Raw genomic sequence first — 22078 nt, 5'->3', positions numbered from 1 at the left:
CTCTTAAGTTATTATTTTCAGTTGTTCATTAGTTCTGTAAAGTCAACCAGCCATTTCGTTCCAAATATTTGGCTAGGTAATAATTCCAAGGAAATTTTCGTGGTTGTGTATTGATCCGAATAAAAGCATGGAGCTTTGGAAAAGTAGAGGAGTTGGATGGAACGTTTGATGCAGAACAGACAGCTTGCCTCCAATTATCACAAATAAACACTAATAGAGCACAGAAATGGCTGCAGGACTTCAGGAGAATAAATAACATTTGCAGATTGAATACTGGCTGTTGTATCACTGCTTTCTGGGGTTTATTAATGACTGGCTTGGCGAGAGGAGCCCTTTTTCCTGCTCCTCCACAATCAGAGGAGGCATGAGATAGATGTGGTTTACATTCATCTAAAGTTAGAAGTCATGATGTAAATCGCAGAAATAGACATGAATACAGAAAAAAATAAAAAATGTGTAATTTGAAAAACGTGTTCAATTAATAGCTGCGTGATATCCAGCTTCCCAAAAGGTTCAAAGGAAGGGGGTTATGGGTAGAGAACCTAATGGGGCTGCTTGTTTCCTGGAGAGCAAAGCATAATTTTTAATATTCATAAAAACTAGAAAACTATTAATTTGTTGTGTATGGAAACTTCTAGCCTTCAAATGAAATGCTGATGAAGAGATGCTGGGAGCCAAAGGTCCTGAGAATACTTGGAGTGGCTGCAGTACCTGAGGTGATATCCCAACAGGGCAATCTGGCAATTCTCATGGCACAGTGGTGACACAGCACTGGCCCTTACACCCAGCACTGAGCTTCCCTGGATTTCCAGCTGGATTGCTGCTTGTCACTCCTCTTCAGTGGGACTGGGAAGCTGGGCTGACTCACTGCACGTCCAGAGAAGGGAACAGAGCTGAGGAAGGGTCTGCAGCACAAGTCCTATGATGAACAGCTGAGGGAGCTGGGTGTGTTTAGCCCAGAGAAAAGGAGGCTCGGGGTGATCTTACCTTTGCAAGTCCCTGTCACTTGGAGGGTGAAGCCAGATGGGGGTCAGCCCCTGTTCCCAGGTAACTGTTGGAAATGATGTAACATTCCTATTTAATTGTTTTCATCAACTATTCTAATTGATTTTAAAAATTGCATATATATGTATTGCAGTGACAAAACCAGGAATACAACAGCACTTAGTCTTAAGCTGTCCCGGAGAGGTTTAGGTTGAACAAGACGAATTTCTTCACAAATTTAGCAATTAATTCTTTTAGCCCTTTTCTAGCTACTATTTTTTAAGTATATTGTTTCTGCCTCACCAGTCAGATTTCAGCTGTATTCTTACTGGTTCTGCTGGTTTTGATTTCCCTAGAAAACTATTTTATTAATAGCTCTGAGATCTGGTATTAGCCTGTATTCATTAGCATATGGCTTCTTCACTGGTATGAGTATTATATTCGGACTCACATTTCCTTAGTAATCCATGTTGAACAATTTTTTTCACAAAAAATGTGATTAGACATTGGAATGGGCTGCTCAAGGAGGTGGAGTCACCTTTCCCAGAGATGTTTAAGGAAAGACTGGACGCGGCACGCGTGGCCTGTTTGACGTGGAGGTGTTGAGTTATAGGCTGGACTCCATGGTCTCAAAGGTTTATTCCAACCTAAATGATTCTGTGATTGCTGGGACACCACCGGAGCTTGGAGCAGCGCTTTGCCCCGGCGGCGCTGCACTCCACCAGGGGAAGGGCCGGCCTTGGACCGCCGCTCCAAGGAGCGCAGGAAGGAGAAATGCGTGGAGACATACTGACGAAGGCAAGAGCTGGATGCTGTTCCTGCAGAAAGCACTGCCACAGCCCGCGCTCTTTGCTAACTAGGCGCTAATTAAGCGCTAATTGCGCCGCCCCGCCCTCACGAGAAATGGCGGGAACGCGGCACGCGCGCGCCGCCTCTTCGCCGCGCACGCGCAGGAATAATGATCCCTCCCGGCCACCGTCCCGCCCCGCCGTGCCCCGGACGCCGTCGCCGCGGTCACTTCCGGCGGAGGCCCCGGCGCGGAGGCTCCGGTGCAGCCCCGCAGCCGGCGCAGCATGCCGGGGCTGCCCGCCCCGCACCGCCCGCCCGCCCCGCACCGCCCGCACGCGCGTTGCCCCCTGCGCGGCCGGCCCGTGGCCCCCGCGCTGCCTCCTCCACGCCGCCGCGCCCCGGCGGGGACGTGACCGCTGCTCGCCGCCTGCCCGGCCGTGCGGCCGCGGAGCTGTCCGGTGAGTGGGGACACTGGGAGGGAGCCGCGCCGCTCCCTTGGCCTCGGGCGCTGTGGAGGGGACGGGCTCGGGGTAACGGCCCGAGGCTCGCCCGGTATCAGCGGCAGCGCGGGCCCAGGTGCGGCCCGTGCCGGGGCCGTACCTGCCTTAGGCGGTGCTGCCTTTATCTGCTGTGCCCTCCCGGGGCCTGGAGCCGCCCGTCATCGCTGTCCAGCGAGGAGCCCCGGAGAGCTGGCGGCGGGTTCGGGGATTGTAAGGCTCCCTGCTCCTCCAGCCTCTGGCCTTGCTTTTGTAGCGTGGCCGTGATCTGACACCTTGTAGCCAGACAGCTGTCGGCTGAATGTACGGCTCCCTCTGGGTCACCAGAGGTACCTGAGAGTTCCCTGTGGGACTGCAGCCCTGGAAATGCAGATGCAGTAGATCTGCACTGAACTGATGGTATTGAGGTTAGAGATAGAGAAGTTTGCTTCTAAAAGTAGATAAATAGAAAACACATAGTGACCTCTATTTAATTATAAGAGTCAAACTTAGATACCAACAGTGCTGTCAGTTTACTACAGTGATGAAAAGTGCTATTTGTTGGGAGAAATGTTGCATAACTTGGCAAGAGAATAACACAGAATATGTGTTTTAGCCATGGAGGCTCCCTTTGATGGCACTGAGGTAACTGTGGTGATGGAGGAGATAGAGAGCACTTACACTTACACGTCACCAGTGCCATCCAAGAAGAAGAAGAAACATAAGAGTACTGGTGATCACGGAGAAAAAGCCAAGAAGCCTCGGTAAGTTCTTTCTGCCTTCATTTAATTTCTTTGTAGGGTGTAAGAGCAGTTTTCCTTGTTTCTGACATGAGTGGACTCTGCAGTGCACTTGGAACACTTCATAGTGTAAAACATTGTATATGAAATATCAGTGTGACACTTTGTGCCTGTTCTGACATTCTTTACAGGTGCCACTGTTCCTCAGTTTAGAGTTTGTTTATCTCAGAATAATTTGCTTTAGGCTGCTCCTCAGAAGTTCTCTTTTTTCTTCAGAGGTTCTCCTCTAAGGGAATTTTCATTTGGTTAAAAATGCATTTACAAATACAATTAAATGTGGCTTGCTTGTCACATGACCTTGAGACAAACCTAAACCTTGTAGATTTATTTTCCCCTAAGGAATTTATGTAGAGTGACCTTAATGTTTCAATTTCTGGTTGTGTTTCAGATCTGCTTACCTTCTCTACTATTACGATATTTACTTGAAAGTACAGCAAGAGCTTCCACACCTCCCTCAATCTGAAATCAACAAAAAGATCAGTGAGAGCTGGAGGTTGCTCAGTGTGGCTGAAAAGAGCTACTACTTGGAGAAAGCCAAGCTAGAGAAAGAGGGATTGGACCCGGTAAGTTGTCTTTGCAGAAGTTCTTTAGCTGCTGAAGAGAGAGGCAGTTACCTGCTTGTAACCCACAGTTACCTAGGTAACCCACAGTTAGGTTGCACTGTGTGGGAGAGTCGTTTAACTGCAGATTCCAGTTTGTATCCTTGCTCAGGGCAGCCCCTAAAGAAGCAGTCTGAGGCCACTACCTTTTCCCTTTGCCTTCTGTTCAGCTGAGGGAGGGTGTTTTGTAGTCTGAGATGGATATGTCTGGTACCTGCTCACAGCAGTTATTTTTTGTGTCCTTTCATCAGAGTGGGTGTTGGTAAAGTGGGCAATAAAAGCAGGACTGAGAGGGATTCTGCAGGCTCTCTCATGTGGAGAAAGTCCCAGCAAACAGCTTCAGGATACTGTTTTTTTCCTTAGGCACTAAAAGACCAGGACTGAGAACTGAATCTCTTCCTTTTCTCATATTCATTTTTTCCATCCTCTGGTTTTACCCACAGAACTCCAAGGCACCCACTCGAACTGCAGTAGTCCCTGACATTCCAGGCTTTCGTAAGATTCTTCCTCGCTCCGATTACATAATTATCCCCAAAGCCACTCTTCAGGAAGACAGGAGCAGGCAGTCTCTGGAGCTGTGCGTGGCACAGAGCCCGGCAGCATCCGAAGGCTTGGTGGCTCCCAGGAATGTCACCAGCGTGTCCCGTGACGCTGTGCAGAAGATCCTTTCCGTGGGCTCGGGCCAGGCCGGCGTCTCGGAGCAGTGCATCGCCATCGAGGGGCTGGCAGAGGACACCGCAGCCTTTGCCCAGCCCGAGGCTGCCGAGGAAGCGGTTGCCTCCGAGGTTCTCTCTCATTATGTTGGGCCTGTGGCAGAGAAAGTGGCTGGAGATATCCTCTTGGATGAGGCTTCTTTGGAGATTGAGGGACAGCCGTACCAGACAGCCCGAGTGGTGATTGAGGAGACTCTGGTCAGCAGCTCCACTGACATCTCCAACGGGAGCATCGCTGTGGCCCGTCCGCAGGTGCCCGATGGGGTGTCTGTGGTCACCGTGGTGACTGGGAGGGTAAGTTTTTCCAGACTCCTGCCAGATCTCACCTGAAACATCTTAATGTTGTTTCCCCCATTTTACTTGAGATCCTCAGTGGGTGCAGGAGATGCTCTGGTTGTTCAACTTGCTCAGTGCTGAGAGAAACAGAAACTTGCAATCAATGATACAAAAGTAACTCAGTGACTTAAGTTGTCTCTCCTTGCAGATTGACTCAGCCATGTGCTGATGCCAGTTGTGTCTTAACATGACTGAGTTCTTTTAATTGTTTGTTATAACAATATTTGGAGGTTTGCAGTGCCAATAATTGGGTTCTGCAGTTGCACTGCAAGATTTTGGTGAGAAAAAATGCTACTGCTATGCTCCTGATAGCTATTTTCCTGGTTGCAGAGAGGTAGAAGGGAGTCCTTTTCAGCTGAGGTTTTAGTGATCAATCATAGAAAATCTTAGTCTGTGAAGAGTTTTCAGTTTCAAAGTATGAGGAGTTTGGTAATTTCCAGAGTTCATCTGGTAAGGTCATTGCTTTTGAAATGGTTGTTCCTCTGTCCTGTATTCTGGTCTCATCAGTCCTTAAGACATGTTAATGTTCATGAGAGGGAGGGATGTGGGTCTTCATGTCTTTTGTTTTCTGCATTTATTTTCCCTTTGACTTCATTTTAGGATGCTGAAGAGAGTAGGTCCTCCACACCTGCAGCACAGTTTATCATGTTACCTTTGCCAGCTCATTCTGTTGTGGAGAACCCAGCCTCAATTAAACTGGTAAGAATTTCAGAGTCTTATATGATATGTAAAGGTTTGGATGTATTGTCATAGATTGGTCTTAAAAATGTTAGAGTGGCAGGGATTTGCTCATGGTTCAGTTTTTACACATAATCCAATTTGGAGTTGCCCTATCAGTTGATGTATTTCTTGTCCCTTGTGTTATGTCTTGCATAGGCTCAGAGGGTCTCTGACTTCTTACTGTGTGTTGCAGGGCCCATTTATTCTGCCCTCCTCCTGAGGGAATTTTTGGAAACAGAGGGAGTAGATAAAGCTATCACACACAACACATCTAGCCAACAGTAGTTTTCTGTGTAGCCATCTACATCCACTACTTCGATGCATATTTGTCTTCATAAAAAGCCAGGGTCTATTCCTTTAAGGGCAAAGATTTGCTCTTTTGACAGGAAAATGAACTCCAAAGCTCTTGCTTTGGCCACGTGGCAGGAGTGCAGCAATGATCTAAGGTTTTGAGAAGCCATATAAAAGGCTATGTAGCCTGTTGCATGAGGAAGAATAGTATTATTTTGGTAATCTAACCACTCCAGCCACCTGTGTTTTTGTAGCCATTTTGGCAGTTCACTGTACAGTCAGTACTGCAGCTCCTTCTGTTATATAAACTAGCATCAAATCCTGTGTTCCAGGTTCTCTATGCTTCCAGCTGGTGGAACACTGCAGATATTTATAGTGGTGCATAGTGTGATGCTCTTCTAGTTGTCTCAGGGAGAATGGAGATACCTCAGGTTTTTCTTCCTGAGAAGGATCTAGTTTAAATTGACTCATTTCTTTGACACCAGCACTTGCATTTCTAGAAAAAAATCTGTACCTAGTTTGAGGGTTACAGTATATCAGCTCCCTTGGGAGTGTTAAGAACAGGATATTGGGAAGTGCTGTGCTGACAAAAACTCAGATGTGTTGTTGCAGTTGTCCTGGCAAAGATGACAGGTTCTACTTTAGTTGTTTGTATAAATAGTGCTTGGTGATGCTGCTTGTGTTTCAGTAGTTCATAGCAAGTTACAGTGAAGGACCAGGGTACACTTGACCGTCCCATACAGCAGCAAGTTACTGACACAACTGCCTTTGCATCATAAGTGCTTGTCTTCAAGTCTTTTTGCTGTGTTGTCGTGAGTGTTAATCACATCTTGTCTTACTGTGGATTGCTGTTAGAAGCATTTTAATGCCATTTTATTATGACTTCTTCATGTTCAAAAAGAACTGTGAAATCACTGTAATTGCAAGATTAGCTTCTCCAGGAGGTTATGTGCATTGTTCTTCTCTGCTCTGCAGGTTGATCTAAATTCTGATAATACCAGAGGTTGAGCATTTAGACTTGCAATAGTTATGGTGATGTCTCACCCTGACTCAATTGTGTGGTGGTTGTTCAGTAAAATGAATAACAGTGAAAGGTTGGTGATTTGCCAAATAACATTTGTAAAATGCTTATGAGGGAAAAGGATGTGATCAGCACAGTTTTGTGGTTTTTGGGTCTGTAGACAAATTCTTGACAATTTTTGTTTCAGACAACCACCTATACTCGCAGGGGACATGGAAATTGCACCAATCCAGGCTGTTCCTTCACTTATGTCACCAGGCATAAGCCACCGAAATGCCCAACGTGTGGAAACTTCCTGGGAGGGAAATGGATCCCAAAGGTAAATTTGTCTTTCCTTTCCTGACTTTGAGACAAAAAGCACTGGTTTTGTGAATGCCTGTGATACTTCTAGACCTGTAGATCTAGCACAGGCGGTCAGATACACCAGAAATGATCCCTGCACTTGTGTACCAGTGCATGTGCTGGAGCAAGTCACCATTGCAGAGGACACTTGGCCAAGGTGAGACCTTAAATCACCTCACCTTGGGTAAAAATACTATTTGTATGTGTTAGAGTGGATGGGGCTGTATTTGCTAGCTCTCTCATTGTGAGGATACACATTCTTCTGGCCCTCTGCCTGCACAGTTCCTGTGAGTGGAAGGTATTGCCTGTTCTTCCTGCTAAGCTCAGAAAGTTGTTTTGTTGTAATTAATATCAGCATTTGAAATTCTTCTACAAATTTGGTTTCCTGTGGTCTTTTAACATTGTTTTTTTAGCAGAGAGGAGGAGCAACTCCTAACTATAGGAGGTGTATGATCCTTTAGGAGCTTGTTAATAAAGTTGATCTAGTGGAAGCTGATATGCTGTTGGGTATTGTTGTCTCATGGCCATATGTTTGATCATGATGTTCTGACCTCTGACTGGAAGAAAATTTCCAGGTGTTGGTAGAGCTGTGAAGCTTATCTGAGTGGAAAAGTCTTTCTCTACATAATGCCTACTCTGCATAAGTTACTGGCATCTCTACTATCTGTGTACAGAAAACCACACTTGATCCTTAAACCTTGGCACTATCCTGGTAATTAGTCAGCTTTGAACAGATGTGCATTTCACAAGACTCCTCAGGCACAATTTAAAGGATGTTCTCATTGTGAAAATTGGCATTGACATTCAGTGGCTTTGTGTGGATTTGTTCTGAACCTCCTTTGTTTTGTATCTGGATCTATTAAACATTCAGGGATGAGAACTCTTTTGGGCAGCTTGCAAACTCTTTAGTGTCTGAGCTAAGGCTGGGCTTCCTGTGTGGTAGGGTACAAATAGTGATGGTGGCTTCTTCACTTTTGTTTGGTAAACTTGCTGAGGTAGAGAGATGGCTGAATGCAAAAAGTGTTTCTGGATTCTTCCTGAACAGGGCATGTCTGCTGCTGTTGAGTCTTACCGTGATTAGAACAGAAAGGTTTTAGAGGGAGTTTTCCTTTTTGTCTTTCAGACTTACTCTGATCTGCTGGATTCCATTTCTGATAAATTTTTCCATATTCCAATTCAGTGGTCATTGTACCTTTGACTCTGGTACGATGATTTATGTAGCCATAGTCTTGGAAATAAGATTTTTCTTAAAGTCGAAAAAAATCTTCCTAAGTAATCCTGTTTTCTGGTTGGCTCACATGCTTGCTTTTCTGAAAGCATGCATCCAAAAGATGCAAATTTTCTGTCCTAACTCCCTTTGATTGCTCAATAATGTGGAAGAACAGACAGCATCAGAGAGCTGAAGCTGTGAAAGGGGAGCGTAGGAGGCGGGCCATTGCTACAGAGGGTAGTGGGTGACTGTGGTGTTGATGCTAGTGGTGATATTTAAGGGAGTTTAAGAAAGATTGATTCTTCAAAGTAAAGAGTGTTTAAAAATAATACAGGAAGGGCCAAGAGGCCATATACAATGTTAGCAGGGCCTTTGCTGTTGTAGGAGGTGCTGTCTGTCTAGTCCCTTCACTAATTCACTGCTTAAACACTTAGGATCTTGCTGTTTGGAGCCAGCATTAAATAGGCCACTGGAAATGTGGCATGTGTACAGGGGACTTGCTTATCTGTGAAAGCTCTGAAATGTGACTCTTTCCTTGTTTCCAGGAAAAGCAACCAAAAAGCAAATCTGAGCCAAATTCAGGCACCTCTCTTAAAACTCCAGCAGCTAAAAGAGGTCAGCAGTCAGCCCTCACAGAGCCCACGGCCGTTAGCGAGAGCTCCTCCAAGTCCGCCTTGGAGAGCTCTGAAGCTGTCAGCCAGCTGCTGAATGCTGTGCCTGTTGGAGGGCAGATGCCTGAGATGGAGTGGGAGGAAGTGATCATCTCTGAGGACCACTTTCTCCCAAATAATGTGCTTGCTGAAGACAGGAGGAGTGCTGTTGGAGTGGTGCTGGGCCAAGAGAGCCAGCGGCAAGGAGACACTTCTTCGGAGCAGGCAGAGAAAGGAAGTGTAGGGCTGGGAGTGTCGACGTCTTCTGAGGTGTTGAGTCCAAATGCCTCTGTGAAAAAGCCAGTAGTGGGGTGAGTCAGTTTTCCATGTGTTATGGGAGCATATGATGTCTATTGTGTGCCTATGGGACTAGTCCAAGAAGTTGAAGGCTGTTGGCAGTGCTTCCTGTAAGACTTACTGTGTTCGCTATCTGTTTTGTGCCAGTTCAGGATTGTTCCTTTGAGTCTTTGTCCATCAGAACTAATATTTTTTTAAGTGACAGATTGCAGTCACAGGGCAGACGCAGCCTTAGCACTCCTTTTTTATTGCAACAGCTGTGATTAGTGTGCTAACAAAGCACAATTCAGGGGAAAGAGGAAAGCTGAAACTGAGGGGAAATCAATGGATTATTTTTCCACTTGTAGCTCTTGTTTTTCAGAACTGATGCAACAGCTGCTACACACAAGGGACAAGAAATAAAGAGCAAACCAAGACCCAAGCCCTCCTTGCTGGCTGCAGCCAGACCCATGCGAGCCATTCTGCCTGCTCCAACCAGTGTGGGGAGAGAGGCCAGCACGGAGCAGCCAAGCAGCAGGCAGGCCTTTGCAAGTACTGGTAAAAGTATCATTCTCTGTGTGCTTTGGGAGCTGTTGCCTTTCCTTACTGTGCTGAAGTGGTGTCTGCCAATAAGCAGATAGGTTTCAAGGGAGGTGGTTACCAATGCTAGGAAGAAACCAGTTTGTCTCTGCCTGAATGCAGTAAATGGGCCATGAAACACCTGCTTGGGTTATTTCAAGCTCAGAGGAATGATATCACATGACTATAGTGGCATTTACCAAAGATGTCAGAAAGAAACAGAACCTGTTTTCTCACATTTAACCTGGTGCATCTCTTTCCTCCTAGACAAGCATTCCCCTGTGAGAACATCAGGCTTGAAGCCCAGTACACTGAAACAGTTGGGCCAGTCAGTTCTGCAGCCACCAACTGCTGAGGAGCAAAAGGTTGTTCTTCAAATGCAAAATATTTTCCTGGATTTTTTAGGGGGAGAGTTCTGTTTGTGGTTTTGGTTTGGGTTTTTTGTGTTGTGTTTTTTCTCCCAGGTGAGTGATATGACCTGAGTGAGAAATAGAACAAAAAATGTAGTAGCCTTATGATGATGAGATCTGTGACTGGCTGTTTTTATTAAGTGGCTGGGTAGCAGAATGACTGCTTGGTGGCTGAATGTGGGAATTGAGCTGAGAGATGCTGTTGGACAATCCTGCTGTTGATTACATTAGGAACCTGCCAGCTACTTTCAGAAGATGTTTTAAAGATCTCCTGGTGCTTTGATAATCTGACATGTAGTACTGAATATTGAACTTTTCACCTGTAAAATATGACTGAGTATGCCAAGGTGCTGAAATGAATATGTGAAATGTAATGCCTTCACATGCAAAATAGTCTTATGGTATTATGGATATTAAATGAACATTAATTTATCTCTTGAGGGCAGGAATGCTGATAGATATTGATTATTGGTGCATGTATGTATTTAGTAGTAGGTATCTGATGGGTGTTGTTTTTTCTGTTTTCAATCTCTAGCTCCACAGTTCTGTGACAAGCAGAGCATCTGAGTTTAAAATTGTGGAGGTCAAACCAGATATGTTCCCTTCCTACAAGTACAGTTGCACCGTAACTTTGGTGAGAATTTTTCAAATAGCATGACTTCTGTCATAGGAAGTGGGCTCTCTAGGATGAGAATGTTCTGGGACTTCTGTTTCACTGACTTGCATAAATACATCTAATTTTTAACATGAAATAATCTGTACTTTGTGTCATCTCTAGACCTAGTCCAGGATGACTGTGCTCTGTTTTGCAGTTATGTTTGGGGCCTTGCTAAGATATGCATGTTCCCATGCATAATCCCCATCCCCTCCTTTAGTTCAGCAGGGAGGATCAGTGGTTTCTGTATGAATTTAATATGCTTCTGGCCTGGAGAACTGGCCCCAGACTGCTTAAGTGGCACTTAAAGGGTCCTGTGCAAAGTGACAGGGCTTGCTATTGGTGTTTAAACAAGTTATTCTAAAGTGGAGATAAAACATATAATAATCCTTTTTAGAATCTTGTTTGCTTAGAATCATAGTCACTCAGGCTGGAAAAGACCTTTAAGATCATAGAGTCCAACTGTTAAAAGTCAAGGTCAGCAAATATCTCTTTTGTGTCATTCAGGATTTGGGATTAGCAACATCACGTGGCAGAGGAAAATGCAAGAACCCCTCCTGCAGTTACGTGTATACAAACAGGCACAAGCCACGGGTCTGTCCAAGCTGTGGTTACAATCTTGCCAAAGACAGGACGGAGAAAACAGCAAAATCACTGGTAAGGTTCAAGCTGGCTTGTTATATCACCTGTCTGCTGTGAGCTGGGCAGAGAAGTTTAATTTGCAAGTCCCATGGAAATATGGTTTGGTCTTTTATTTTTTTAAATGTTATTTTATTTTATTTTATTTTTATTTTATTTTTTTTATTATTATAAACTTTTCTGGCAGAATGGTTTCTATTTAAAATATCTGTGATGATGTTTTTTAACTCCTGTAGCAGTGGTGCTTCAAGCTGAGTGAGTGAGCAGATCCAGTGCTACCACTGGGTGTCTCCTCAACTTAAAAATGCTTGTGTTGTGTCAGTACATGCTGGGAAAATCAACCCCAAGCTCACAGCATTGCTGTGTCAGCTTTGTTGAACTTCAGACTTCATCAAGAAACTCCCAAGTATGCTCTGCTTTGTGAGCAGTTTGGTGGCTAGTATCAGTTAAGTTAGTGCATCTAGTATTAGAGCTTCCTGTTTTTAAGGATTTGTAGAGCAACTTTACTTCCAACCTGAATTTATTTCTGCATGTAGGGGTTTTTTTCTGATGTGTAGATACATTTTCAGTTGTCTGCTGTTCTATGTGGATGTAATTAATTTTGGGGTTGTGGGTTGTTGTTTTTTTTTTTTTTTTTTTGCTTTTGCAGTCTCAAAGGTTAGCTTTTCTCATACTGAATTGTCATGTTTTTAAAACAATAAAAGAAAAAATGAGCTTTCCTGCTATTAGCTAAAATGCCTACTTGACAAATAGGCAGGATTTTAGTGTATGTAGTAGATTCATCCACTTGCCTTTCTTTTATTTTGAAACACATAACTTTGTTTAGTGGTTTTGTTTTTTCTTTAAAAACACAAACAAACTGAAATGGCTTGTGTGAAACTCACAAACAGCTGTGTAAGGAACAGCAGTGTGCTTAGCTCAGCTTGCATTCTGAGAGGCATGTGGCTTGTCTCTTCCTCATTTAGTTTTTTTTTTTTTCCTGGTTGTAGATCTGTTCAACATTCCTGTCCCACAGTTCATTGTTGTCTCTGGGCTTTTGACTGATCATTTATGCAATTGCTAGATTAGTCAGAAAACCAGGTTAAAATGTTAAAACAGAAGAGTTGCAGGGATTAAACAGATCAGCCTGTTTGTGTTCTCTCTCTTCTCCTGGGACAACTGGAGTTTGGTTCTTCTGTGTTTGTGCATTTTGTTGTGATGGTATGTGTGTGTTGAAAAAGGACAGACTGTAGCTGATCAATTGTCATTGATTAGTGTGTTGTTCTGTGTATCACAGCTCCCAGTTCTCTTAGTACTTGGTTCTTCCAGCTTCTGGAGAGCTGTGCAGGCTGCCCTGAGCCTGTTCCTGATAACCTGTGGAGAAAGACAGTGATGGGGGTGCAAGTGCTGGTGGTTATCCTCACCTTTTGGATCCCCAATCCCTGCACTTAACACTTTAATGGGCAATCTGTGACGGTCTGGCAGAGTGAAGGGCTGGGCTGTAATAAACTGGTAATTTGGGCTTGAAGCTCCTGTGTGGAGTCAATAATTCAGCAGTAGAGTAAAAGTCAAGTTTACTGAGTGCAGAGGCTGCTGTGTTTCTGCTGCCTTTTGTGACTTCTTTGGGCTTAATATTTCATCCCCACGCTTGCCTAATTGGATATGTTGCTTTCTAGGAGGTCGGTCCGGGCCAGCCGGACGCGCTGAACACCAGCGAGCCGCTGACGCCGTCGCAGAGGGAAATCCAGCGCCAGTCCACGCTGCAGCTGCTGCGCAGGGTGATGCAGATCCCCGAGAGCGAGTCGGAGCTGGCAGAGATCTTCACCCTCATCCACGAGCTCAACAGCTCCCGGGTCATCCTGTCCAACGTGAGTGAGGAGACAGTGACCATTGAACAGACCTCCTGGTCCAGCTACTACGAGTCTCCGTGTGTGCAGTGCATCCTCTGTAACAGCCCCTTGTTCAAAGGGGGACAGAAGTAAGATTCTGCTTTGGATTTTGATTCTTTCAAACTTAGGCTGTTTTCTTTGTTCTGAGTCTGCCTGAAATACTTGCTTTAGCCCCTGGTAGTGAAGCTGGTGAAAGTGACATGAATAGGCTAAATGTGTATGGAAAGGGTTTAGCAGGATCAAAGAGTGACTACAAAGTCTAGATGTAACTTTTGTCTTATTGAAACAATATTTTCATTAGTCATCCCCTTTTTGTTTTCCATTCTGATTCTTTGAGGCTGAGAGAGAAAAACTTGTGTGTTTACAGATGTGCACTGTGTGATTTCCTTTTTCTCTCTCTCCCTGGTCTGAATATTTCCTGTGTGGATCTTTTGGCTTATGATATTTTCATTCCTTCATTTCTTAGTGTGTGCTTGAGTGAATGCTTTTTTGAAACAAATATCCAAATTGAAACCTGAAGGACTTTCAGCAGCTTTTAGTTCATAGGCTAGGATGCCTTAACTAGATTTGTATGAAAGCCTGTAGGATATCTCCTCCCGAGTCTGCCAGACATCCTCCTGTTTCTGAAAACATGATCTAAAATTTTTCATACAACAAAATGTTGGGGAGTTTAACACTGTGTTTCTTTCTTCCACAAAAAAATTCTTGATACAAATGATGGGTATTTGCTTTGGTCAGACTGGGACCAATTGAGATCTTTCCAGAAGAGATACTTTTTATGCTCTGTATTTTTTTCAGAACAGAGCGATCTCACACCCTGCCCCTCACCTTGGGACTTACCAATCTGTTAATTGTAAATACCTGTGTGTGCCTGGCTGCTGTGCAGTGCTCTGTTTGTGGGACTCTCTCATGTACCTGCACAGGTTCTAATTGAAGCCCTGCCAGTGGGAAGGAGGTGACTTTGGCTTTGATTCCTGGTTTCTCAGGTGGACAGCAGTATTTCAGTCACTGGCACTCTCCTGTCTGAACTTCTCCCTTTGTAGTTACACTGTAGAGGAGCAGACCTTTCTGAATCCCTGTGTGCAGGGACAGGCTGTTGGGTGGAATGTATTACTGATCACCACAGCAGTGGTACAGACATTTCTCCCAGGGCAGCTGGGGCCATAGGTTTTCTCCACCTCTCCCATAGTAAATGCCCAGTGTATGGAGCTGGAGGGATGCTCTAGTGCTGTTTAAGAGAATGTAAGCAGTGACCTGACTGTGCCTGGGAAATCTGTTTTAAAATGTAACCTTTCTTTTCCTGGTGTGATATAATGTGATGAGTTGTCTTAGATTTACATAATAATGAACTTATGTCAGGTAGAATGTCTAAAATTACAGCAGGACTGGACTAAAAAGCCCATTGGCTTCACTCAGAATGGTTTTTTTGTTGTGTGTTGCAGTTCTCTTGCTGGTCCTCAGGAGTGCTGGCTGCTGACAGCCAATCAGTTACAGGTGGTTACAGCTCAGGTCAAAGTATGCATGAACCTGCAGTGTCTGGCTCTCCATAGCTTCACTGACATTTACACAGGTAGGAAACGTGAGCATACAGCATGACTACAGTCTGAACCCTTTGGAATCCTTGGGATTGTATCAGGGCCTTGTCCAGGCACAGAAAAGCTTGCTCCCTTCCCCAGTGTACTATATTTGAATTATTTTTTAATTGCTTCTGCTTATTCTGCAAGTAAATCTGTATTTGTGTGTGAAAACACATGAATGTTCTGTGAGGAAGATTCACTGGTGTAGGCCTCTGTGTGAATGTTGAGTTCTGCAAGGCAACCCCTGAGATCATATTCAGAGACATCTCTGGAGAGCACTGTTTCATGGCATGGGCTAGTGAGATGGGCTGGCAGCTGTTCCTTGTAGCTTTTAAAGTCAATAGCCAAGTCTGTGAAAGGAGCTGGTCTTTCAGCAGGGAACTCTGCATTTCAGAGGTGCAGAAGTGCTGTTTGTGTTTCCATTATCCTCTAAACTGCGCTCATGTGAGTGTGTTGTGTATCAGTAAGGAATATATTTCTTTGTGAGGAAGATCTGGAATCCTACAGACAATAACTGTCTTGTTTTAACTGCAGGCCTTTTCAATGTGGGTAACAAATTGTTAGTGAGCTTGGATCTCCTGTTTGCAATCCGAAATCACATTAAACTTGGAGAGGATCCCAGAGTGGCTGTTGGCAATATTCTTGACTCTGTTCAGGAGCAAACTGGTGGGTTTTCCTTCTTGCTTTTTACCATAACATATCAAACTGTGACCTGATGATGATTGTTAGGTTATAAAAACAGAAGCCTCACCTATTTTAGTGTGGTATGTTTCTATTAAATCACTTCCTAAACCAGGCAGTACCTCTATGAGCAGTTCTTTGTAACAATTCTCTGGAGAGAAGGTTTGGTTTTATCCTGCATGAGAGAGCCCTACTACCTCCCCACTGGCTTCAGGATGTGAAAACTGTAATATGGCGTTGTTCTCTTTTCAGAAAAAAGCCTGAGCCCTGATGAGCAGGGTCAGCTCCAGGAACTGCTGTGCAATGGCTACTGGGCTTTTGAATGCCTGACAATCCGGGATTACAATGATATGATCTGTGGAATCTGTGGCATAACCCCCAAGGTGGAAATAGCCCAGAGGAATACGGAAAATGTCCTAGCACTGAAAAATATAGAGGTAGGTTTTTCCCACAGCTCACATCCTCTTCATGCTCAAAGCAGATCATAATGATTTTTTGCTGACTCTGGTGTTCATAGCGCACAGTAAATACACAAGACCTTTGTGAGTGGTTTTCTGCTGATGCCTGACAAGAGGATGTGGCTGGAGCAGCAATGCCTGTGCTTCCTCTTAGAGGTGTTGATGTGTAGTTTGGGGAAAACAAGATCCTTTATCCCTGGACCACAGCTTTTGTCCAGCAGCTTTGGGCAGTAGGAACCTTAAATGGAAGTTGTGGAATTTGGTTTCCCTTTGACAGGAACACATTGTTTTTTTCCTCAAGTTTTGCTGAGATGCTGTCTTCTCTAATGGGGAAAAAAGCCTTAGTACAAGAAAGTAGCATGTCTGTCTTTTATGTCAAATATGTCAAATTTTGAGTCTTACCCCATGCAAAGTGGTTGTGGGAAGCTTAAGGAGACTGCAATTACCTTGTGATATTTGGGCTGAGCACTCTCCTGGGTAGTCCTCATGCTGTGAGTGAGACTGACACAAAACTGTCAACTGAACTGTGGTTATTTGAATTTGACCAGTGTTTCTTTCCCTCTGTAGTTTACTTGGCCAGAATACTTGCCATCAAGTGAAGTGAATGTAGAAGACTTTTGGTCCACGATGGAGACAGAGGTGATTGAGCAGGTGGCTTTTCCTTCTAGCATCCCCATCACAAAGTTTGATGCCTCTATTGTTGCTCCTTTCTTCCCTCCACTGATGAGAGGAGCAGTGGTGATCAATACAGAGAAGGACAAGACACTGCATGCACAGCCAGTGCCAGGTAATGGCTCAGGTTGTGCTTATTAAGGGAGTGTTTGATGTGTTGGTGACTTCAGTCTAAACATTGGTGATGTTTAGCATTAAGAATTGCTGATTGCATTACACTGTAAAAGTTATATGTGCTGAGAAAAGACACGACCAGCTGTTTTCAGCTGTTCTCAGGCTACTTTGCTGCTTGAGGCTTGGCTTTTCCTGTGAAATTTGGATGCACTGGTGGGCTCTGATGCCTTTGAGACATGGGGACATGAGAGTATTGCACCCCAGGTGAGATAGAGTCTGATGGCAGAGGGATGCAGGCACATCTTGAATGTCAATCTCAGTGTTTGTTTCATGTTAGGCTGATACTTGGAGTGTGGAAGTTACAGGTAGTGCTTGGTATCTCAGTGTTACAAGCTCAGTTAAGGGTGAATAAGTTTTTATAGAACTTGAGAAAAAAATTGGAGAATGGTGTGCTGATCCTGATCAGAGTTGTCAACATTCAGTACATCCACTGCATATTGACTGCATGGAACAAGAAACAGTGAGAGGGATAATCTCAGATCTGAGAGCTAAGATCAGGTAGTTCCTTTAAGAATTTAGGTATTGGGTATAAGGAGAAAAACTAGCTTTGCAACCTTAACAAGTGTGTAAGTTGGCTTTGCAGATAGGGCTGCAGCTGCTTCAGAGTTGGGCTGCAGAAGAGCTGTGTGGGTTTTGTAGAAGTGGAGCTACAGAGAAAGAAGCAGAGAGATATGAAGGCTGAGCCTGGAGCTGTTCAGTCCAAAGGCTACAGTAACATTTATCTCTGCTCTTCTTCACTTGGTTATCCTCACATCAGTCATTTAAAGGTTCCAAATGGCAGTATAGATAAGTGTTTATGGAGTCTGCAGCTATGCTGGGCTCAGTCTGGTGACCTCAGCAGTGAAGGGCTCAAGGCAAGTGTGGGCTGTGACATGCTTTGCAAGTAGGATTGTTCACAGCTTGTTGTGGGTTGTGCAGTCTGCTTCTGTAGTCTTCGTAAGAAATTATTTTGGTAAGTTCCCTTCCTGAGAATGAGTGCTGAGACTTGTTTCCTGCCTTTGCAGGTAATGGGAGTGCCTTGGTGAGGCTCCTTCAGGAAGAAGTCTTCAGGCCTGAGCTGATAAATTCTTACAGTGAGGAAGAGCTGCAGAGCTTTCTGACACAGTGTGGCATCCCCTGGGAAGCATCACACACAAAGGTAATGGCTTGTTTGCCCACATACAAGCCTGCAGGAGTGGAACTGTTCTTCACTGTCTTTCCCTCATCCATTCTTGCCATCGCAGACAATTAATTTCTCATCTGAGTGCACTAAGGGCAGGGATGGGTGAGAGCAGGTTATAGGATAATTTACACAGGGTGAAATAAATTGAGCCCTTGTGGGCTAGAAGAAAGAAAGCCTGTAATTACCTTGTCACCAGCTCAGCATTGTGTAATTACCTGTCATCCTCACAGTGATGAGTGTGGGATTAGGAAGTTATTGGATGAAGTGCAAATTAGGATTTGGGACACCTTGCATGCTGCCTTTTCCCTCTCTGCAGGAGTCTGTTAATTTTAGTCACTTTTTCTGGGGTCTGTCTTTTCTAGGATGAGCTCTGCTACTCCCTCCTGGCCCTCTATGAGTTTGTACAGAATGGGACAAGCATTACACCACCTGCTCATCATACAGGAGGGAAAATCTACAAAGTGTGTCCACATCAGGTAAGGAAGACTGGAACCACTATGGTTTTTTTCTTCCTTGGCTATTCATTATTTGATTTAACAGCATGGAACTTCCTTATTAAATAGAAGTAATGGAATGGGCTTCTCTGAGGCTTAGGAACGAAACATGTTCCGTGGGGCTGGGAAAATTCCCCAAGATAAGGTGAATGTATGAGGAGGAATGTGTATGAGTATCTTTAGAGAAAGTAGCTGTTTGGTTACTATATAGTCTGGAATACCTCAAAGAAAGCTGAATTTTTTAAAGACTAGATTGTTTTTTGTAGATTTTCAGTTTTATTATGCTGCTCATGTTAATCCTTTTTTTTTTTTCTAGGTTGTGTGTGGCTCAAAGTACATAGTAAGAGGAGAAAATGCTCGGGATCACGTGGACTTGTTGGTATCCTCACGTCACTGGCCTCCAGTATATGTTGTTGATACAGCATCTTCAGTGGCACTATGTGCAGACCTCTGCTGGCCTGGCCTGACTTCCCAGATGTGGGGGAAGAACCAGGGCTGCTTCTCTGACCCCATGGAGCCTCCAACGGTTAGTTATGTCTTTGCTCTCTGCTGTCCCAGCCCAGTATTGTAAAGTTGCAAGGGATATTAAAATCAACCCCCCTTCCATATGTAGCCTGAATTGTGGCTCAAGATAATTTTGTAGAATTGCAGAATAGTTTGGGTTGGAAGGGCCCTTAAAGCTCATCCAGTTCACCCTCCTGCCACAGGCAGGGTCACTTTCCACTAGGCTAGGCTGCTCACAGCCCCATCCAGCCTGGTCTTGAGCACTCCAGGGGTGATTTTGGCCTGTTAAGTATCTTCTGATTTAAGCTTTCCCAGTGCATCTCTCCTAAGCTTAGCAGAATGTATGAGATGTTATCTGGGGATTGTGTTTGATTATTGTCCTTAATAGGAATAGCTGTGCTCGCAGTGCACTGTAACAGTTCAGATCATGGACTTTGGAGCATGGCACTTATTTTGACACAGCAACTCACTTCTTTCAAACTACTGCTATTTCTTGAGAAGTGGGAGAGGAAGATGGTTCCTAGTGCCTTGGGATTATTTGAGGGCATACAAGTGAGGAGTGTGCCTGGTCAAGCACACACAGGTTTTTTCATTCTGAATCTTGCTGACTTCTTTGTGCTTATTGGTGGCAGGGCTGGGGGTGTGGGAGCAGGCATAAAAGTACACACCATCTTTGTGGCATGCAGGGGAAGCCTGAATCGTTTAGCCCTCCCTCTGTCCTGGGTCATAGTGTTGGTTGGAGTTTGGCCTGCCAGTAGTTCCATAGTCTCAGTTGTGGGGAAGTTCCTTGTTCTACCTGGTGTGCATGCGTTTCTGCCCCAGTACGTGTCCTGCCCTGAGCTGCTGGACCAGCACTACAGCGTGGACGTGACGGTGGCCGAGCACTCCCTTCAGCACCCCGTCACCAAGTCCTGTGCGCGCCGGATCGTGCACGCGGGCTCGGAGCAGGGCGGCCCCTGGGAGCGGCACCACTGCCTGTCGCTGTGCCGCGAGCTGCAGCCCTACGGCGCCGTCATCGCCGCCATCGGCGACAGCAGAACCAGCACCGTGCGCCAGCGGCCCATCACCTTCGAGAACCCCACCCACTATTACCTCTACAACCGCCTCATGGACTTCCTCAGCAGCAGGGAAATCGTCAACAGGCAGATCCAGGAGATCGTGCAGAGCTGCCAGCCCGGGGAGGTGGTGATCCGTGACGCGCTCTACCGGCTCGGGGTGGCCCAGATCAAAACAGAAACGGAAGAGGATGAGGAGGGGAAGCAGTAGGAGGATAGAGGTTGCTGAGAACAAAACAGCCTGTTGGTTTCTCTCTCTGGTTGTGTGGATGGGTGGGCTGAGCCAGCTTTTGCAGCTGTCTGGTTTGAGAATTAATTTTTACAGGTTGGAGATGTGATGCTGGTGGCTTTGACTGCTGTTACTGACCAAAGAGCTCTGTGCTTCCATAGCATCGTGATAGCTGCTGCAAGCATGTGTCTGTCACCCCCTTGCAGAAGGCTGCAACTGCCTCCAAGGCGTGTGATGGACCTGCTGTTCAGGGCTGTGGGGTGTTGCCCTCCCTGCAGCTGGAGAGGGGAGAGGAGTTGCTGGTAGCAGGGAGTGTGCCTGGTCAAGCACACACAGGCTTTTTCATTCTGAATCTTGCTTGCTGACTTCTTTGTGCTTATTGGTGGCAGGGCTGGGGGTGTGGGAGCAGGCATAAAAGGTAGATGGCCACAACAATTTCCCCTAAAACATTCTGAATAGGTGAATTTAGGATACTGACTCCTGCTTGGTAATCTTGCAGAGCTCTCATAGGCATTGGCTGCAAGGAGTCTTGAGGAGGAGGAGCTGTGCTGCTTTAACATGCTGTATCTGGGGAGCCTCCCTGGAGGCTGCACTCCTGGTCCAGGATTGTGGGTGCTTTGGCTGCAGGGAGTTTCTAGAATTGTTTGTCCTGTCACATGAGCACTAATAACTTAGAAGCCAAAAGGTACAGTGAGAGGAGTGTGTTCTGTATGGTAAGGTGAAAACTGAGCCCCAGGACAGCCAAGGGGTTGGAGGATGGTTTGAGTGCTGTGCAAGGGATGCTGTGGAGAGGGGAGGGACACTCAACACTGTCTATGGGATCAAGGAGGAAGAATGCGTCACCAGAGCCTGCAGGGTTCTGTATTCCACCCTCCTGGTAGTGCTGGGAGAGCTGTGCCCACATATGCAATCTCATCACTTTGTCAGGTGTCACACCTGCTCTGCCCATGTTCTCACAGTGCTCTGGGAGTTGGAGGAGTCTCCTGCTGCCCAGGTTGCTTTGTCAGCCCCTTGAGAAGAGTCATGATGAGACCTCTGCCTCTGCAGCACAGCTGAGGAGCACCTGGGGCTGTGGGTGCAGAGCTGTGCATGTGAAGCAGCTCCCTTTGGCCATGGCTAGTGGTGAAGGTGTTTGCTGTGACCCGCAGAGGAGACAAGCAAGATGCCAGGCTGCTAAGTTGCCATCTTGGGAGTTTATTTTGTCTGAGTGAGCAGTGGGGAAGATTCTGAGGCTTGCGGTGTGGTTGAAAACTCCCTTCTGTGAAGGGGAACCTATTGAGTACCATACTGTTAAAGTAAATGTATTAAGTCTGAGCAAATGCAGTAATCATGGCTTGGGGTTTTTCTGTTAAGAACATTAACTTATTATAAGAGACACTAGTGACTTTTTCAGTCAGTGATAAAGTTTAATAAATTATCTCCAATTTTGGGGGTGAAACTGTGGTCAAGTGACTTGGTGTTTGTTTGTTTGTTTGTTTGTTTTTTATGTTTGTTTTTTGTTGTTGGTTTTGGGTTTTTTTGGGGTTTTTTTTGTGTGCAAGACCTGGATGGCTTCAGGAGAAAAGGCACAAACACTGCTGACTCTCTTCTGGATTTGCCCTGCCTTTGGCATTGCACTTGCCCCAGAGACTGCTGCCATGTGCCACATGCTGACTTTTCAGGTGCCCCATCATCACAATTGAAATTACATTCCATTATATCCATGCACAGAGAC

At 45.3% G+C, this 22078-nt stretch overlaps 1 protein-coding gene across 3 annotated transcripts; it reads left to right on the top strand.

Moving 5' to 3' along the window:
* Positions 1–2001: 2001 nt before the first annotated feature.
* Positions 2002–21812, top strand: HMGXB3 (HMG-box containing 3). Of its 3 annotated transcripts, none has more exons than XM_056502020.1 (20): positions 2002–2231; positions 2866–3013; positions 3438–3612; positions 4092–4655; positions 5298–5396; positions 6917–7048; positions 8827–9242; positions 9590–9759; positions 10054–10151; positions 10732–10830; positions 11359–11508; positions 13146–13447; positions 14801–14928; positions 15470–15601; positions 15869–16053; positions 16642–16861; positions 17925–18058; positions 18445–18558; positions 18893–19102; positions 19903–21812. In XM_056502020.1, exons 2-20 carry the CDS (start codon positions 2868–2870, stop codon positions 20344–20346), a joined length of 3918 nt encoding a protein of 1305 aa, XP_056357995.1. In that variant the 5' UTR covers positions 2002–2231; positions 2866–2867; the 3' UTR covers positions 20347–21812. The 3 variants fall into 3 exon arrangements, with proteins under 3 accessions (XP_056357995.1, XP_056357994.1, XP_056357996.1); XM_056502019.1 differs by having other exon boundaries at positions 9590–9765; XM_056502021.1 differs by lacking the exon at positions 10732–10830 and having other exon boundaries at positions 9590–9765.
* Positions 21813–22078: the final 266 nt, after the last annotated feature.

This window comes from Oenanthe melanoleuca, chromosome 13, assembly GCF_029582105.1.
Source record: "Oenanthe melanoleuca isolate GR-GAL-2019-014 chromosome 13, OMel1.0, whole genome shotgun sequence".
Taxonomy (NCBI): Eukaryota; Metazoa; Chordata; class Aves; order Passeriformes; family Muscicapidae; genus Oenanthe; species Oenanthe melanoleuca.
Note: the sequence above shows the minus strand (reverse complement) of the source record. Positions and strands in the feature narration are given on the sequence as shown.

What these genes read in the sequence shown, in the direction of transcription:
- HMGXB3 (XM_056502019.1), top strand. Translation starts at nt 2,868, where the DNA reads ATGGAGGCTCCCTTTGATGGCACTGAGGTAACTGTGGTGATGGAGGAG. An exon ending in GCATGCACAGCCAGTGCCAG is followed by an intron (nt 16,862 to 17,924) that starts GTAATGGCTCAG and finishes CTGCCTTTGCAG; the next exon opens with GTAATGGGAGTGCCTTGGTG. An exon ending in ACCCCATGGAGCCTCCAACG is followed by an intron (nt 19,103 to 19,902) that starts GTTAGTTATGTC and finishes TTTCTGCCCCAG; the next exon opens with TACGTGTCCTGCCCTGAGCT.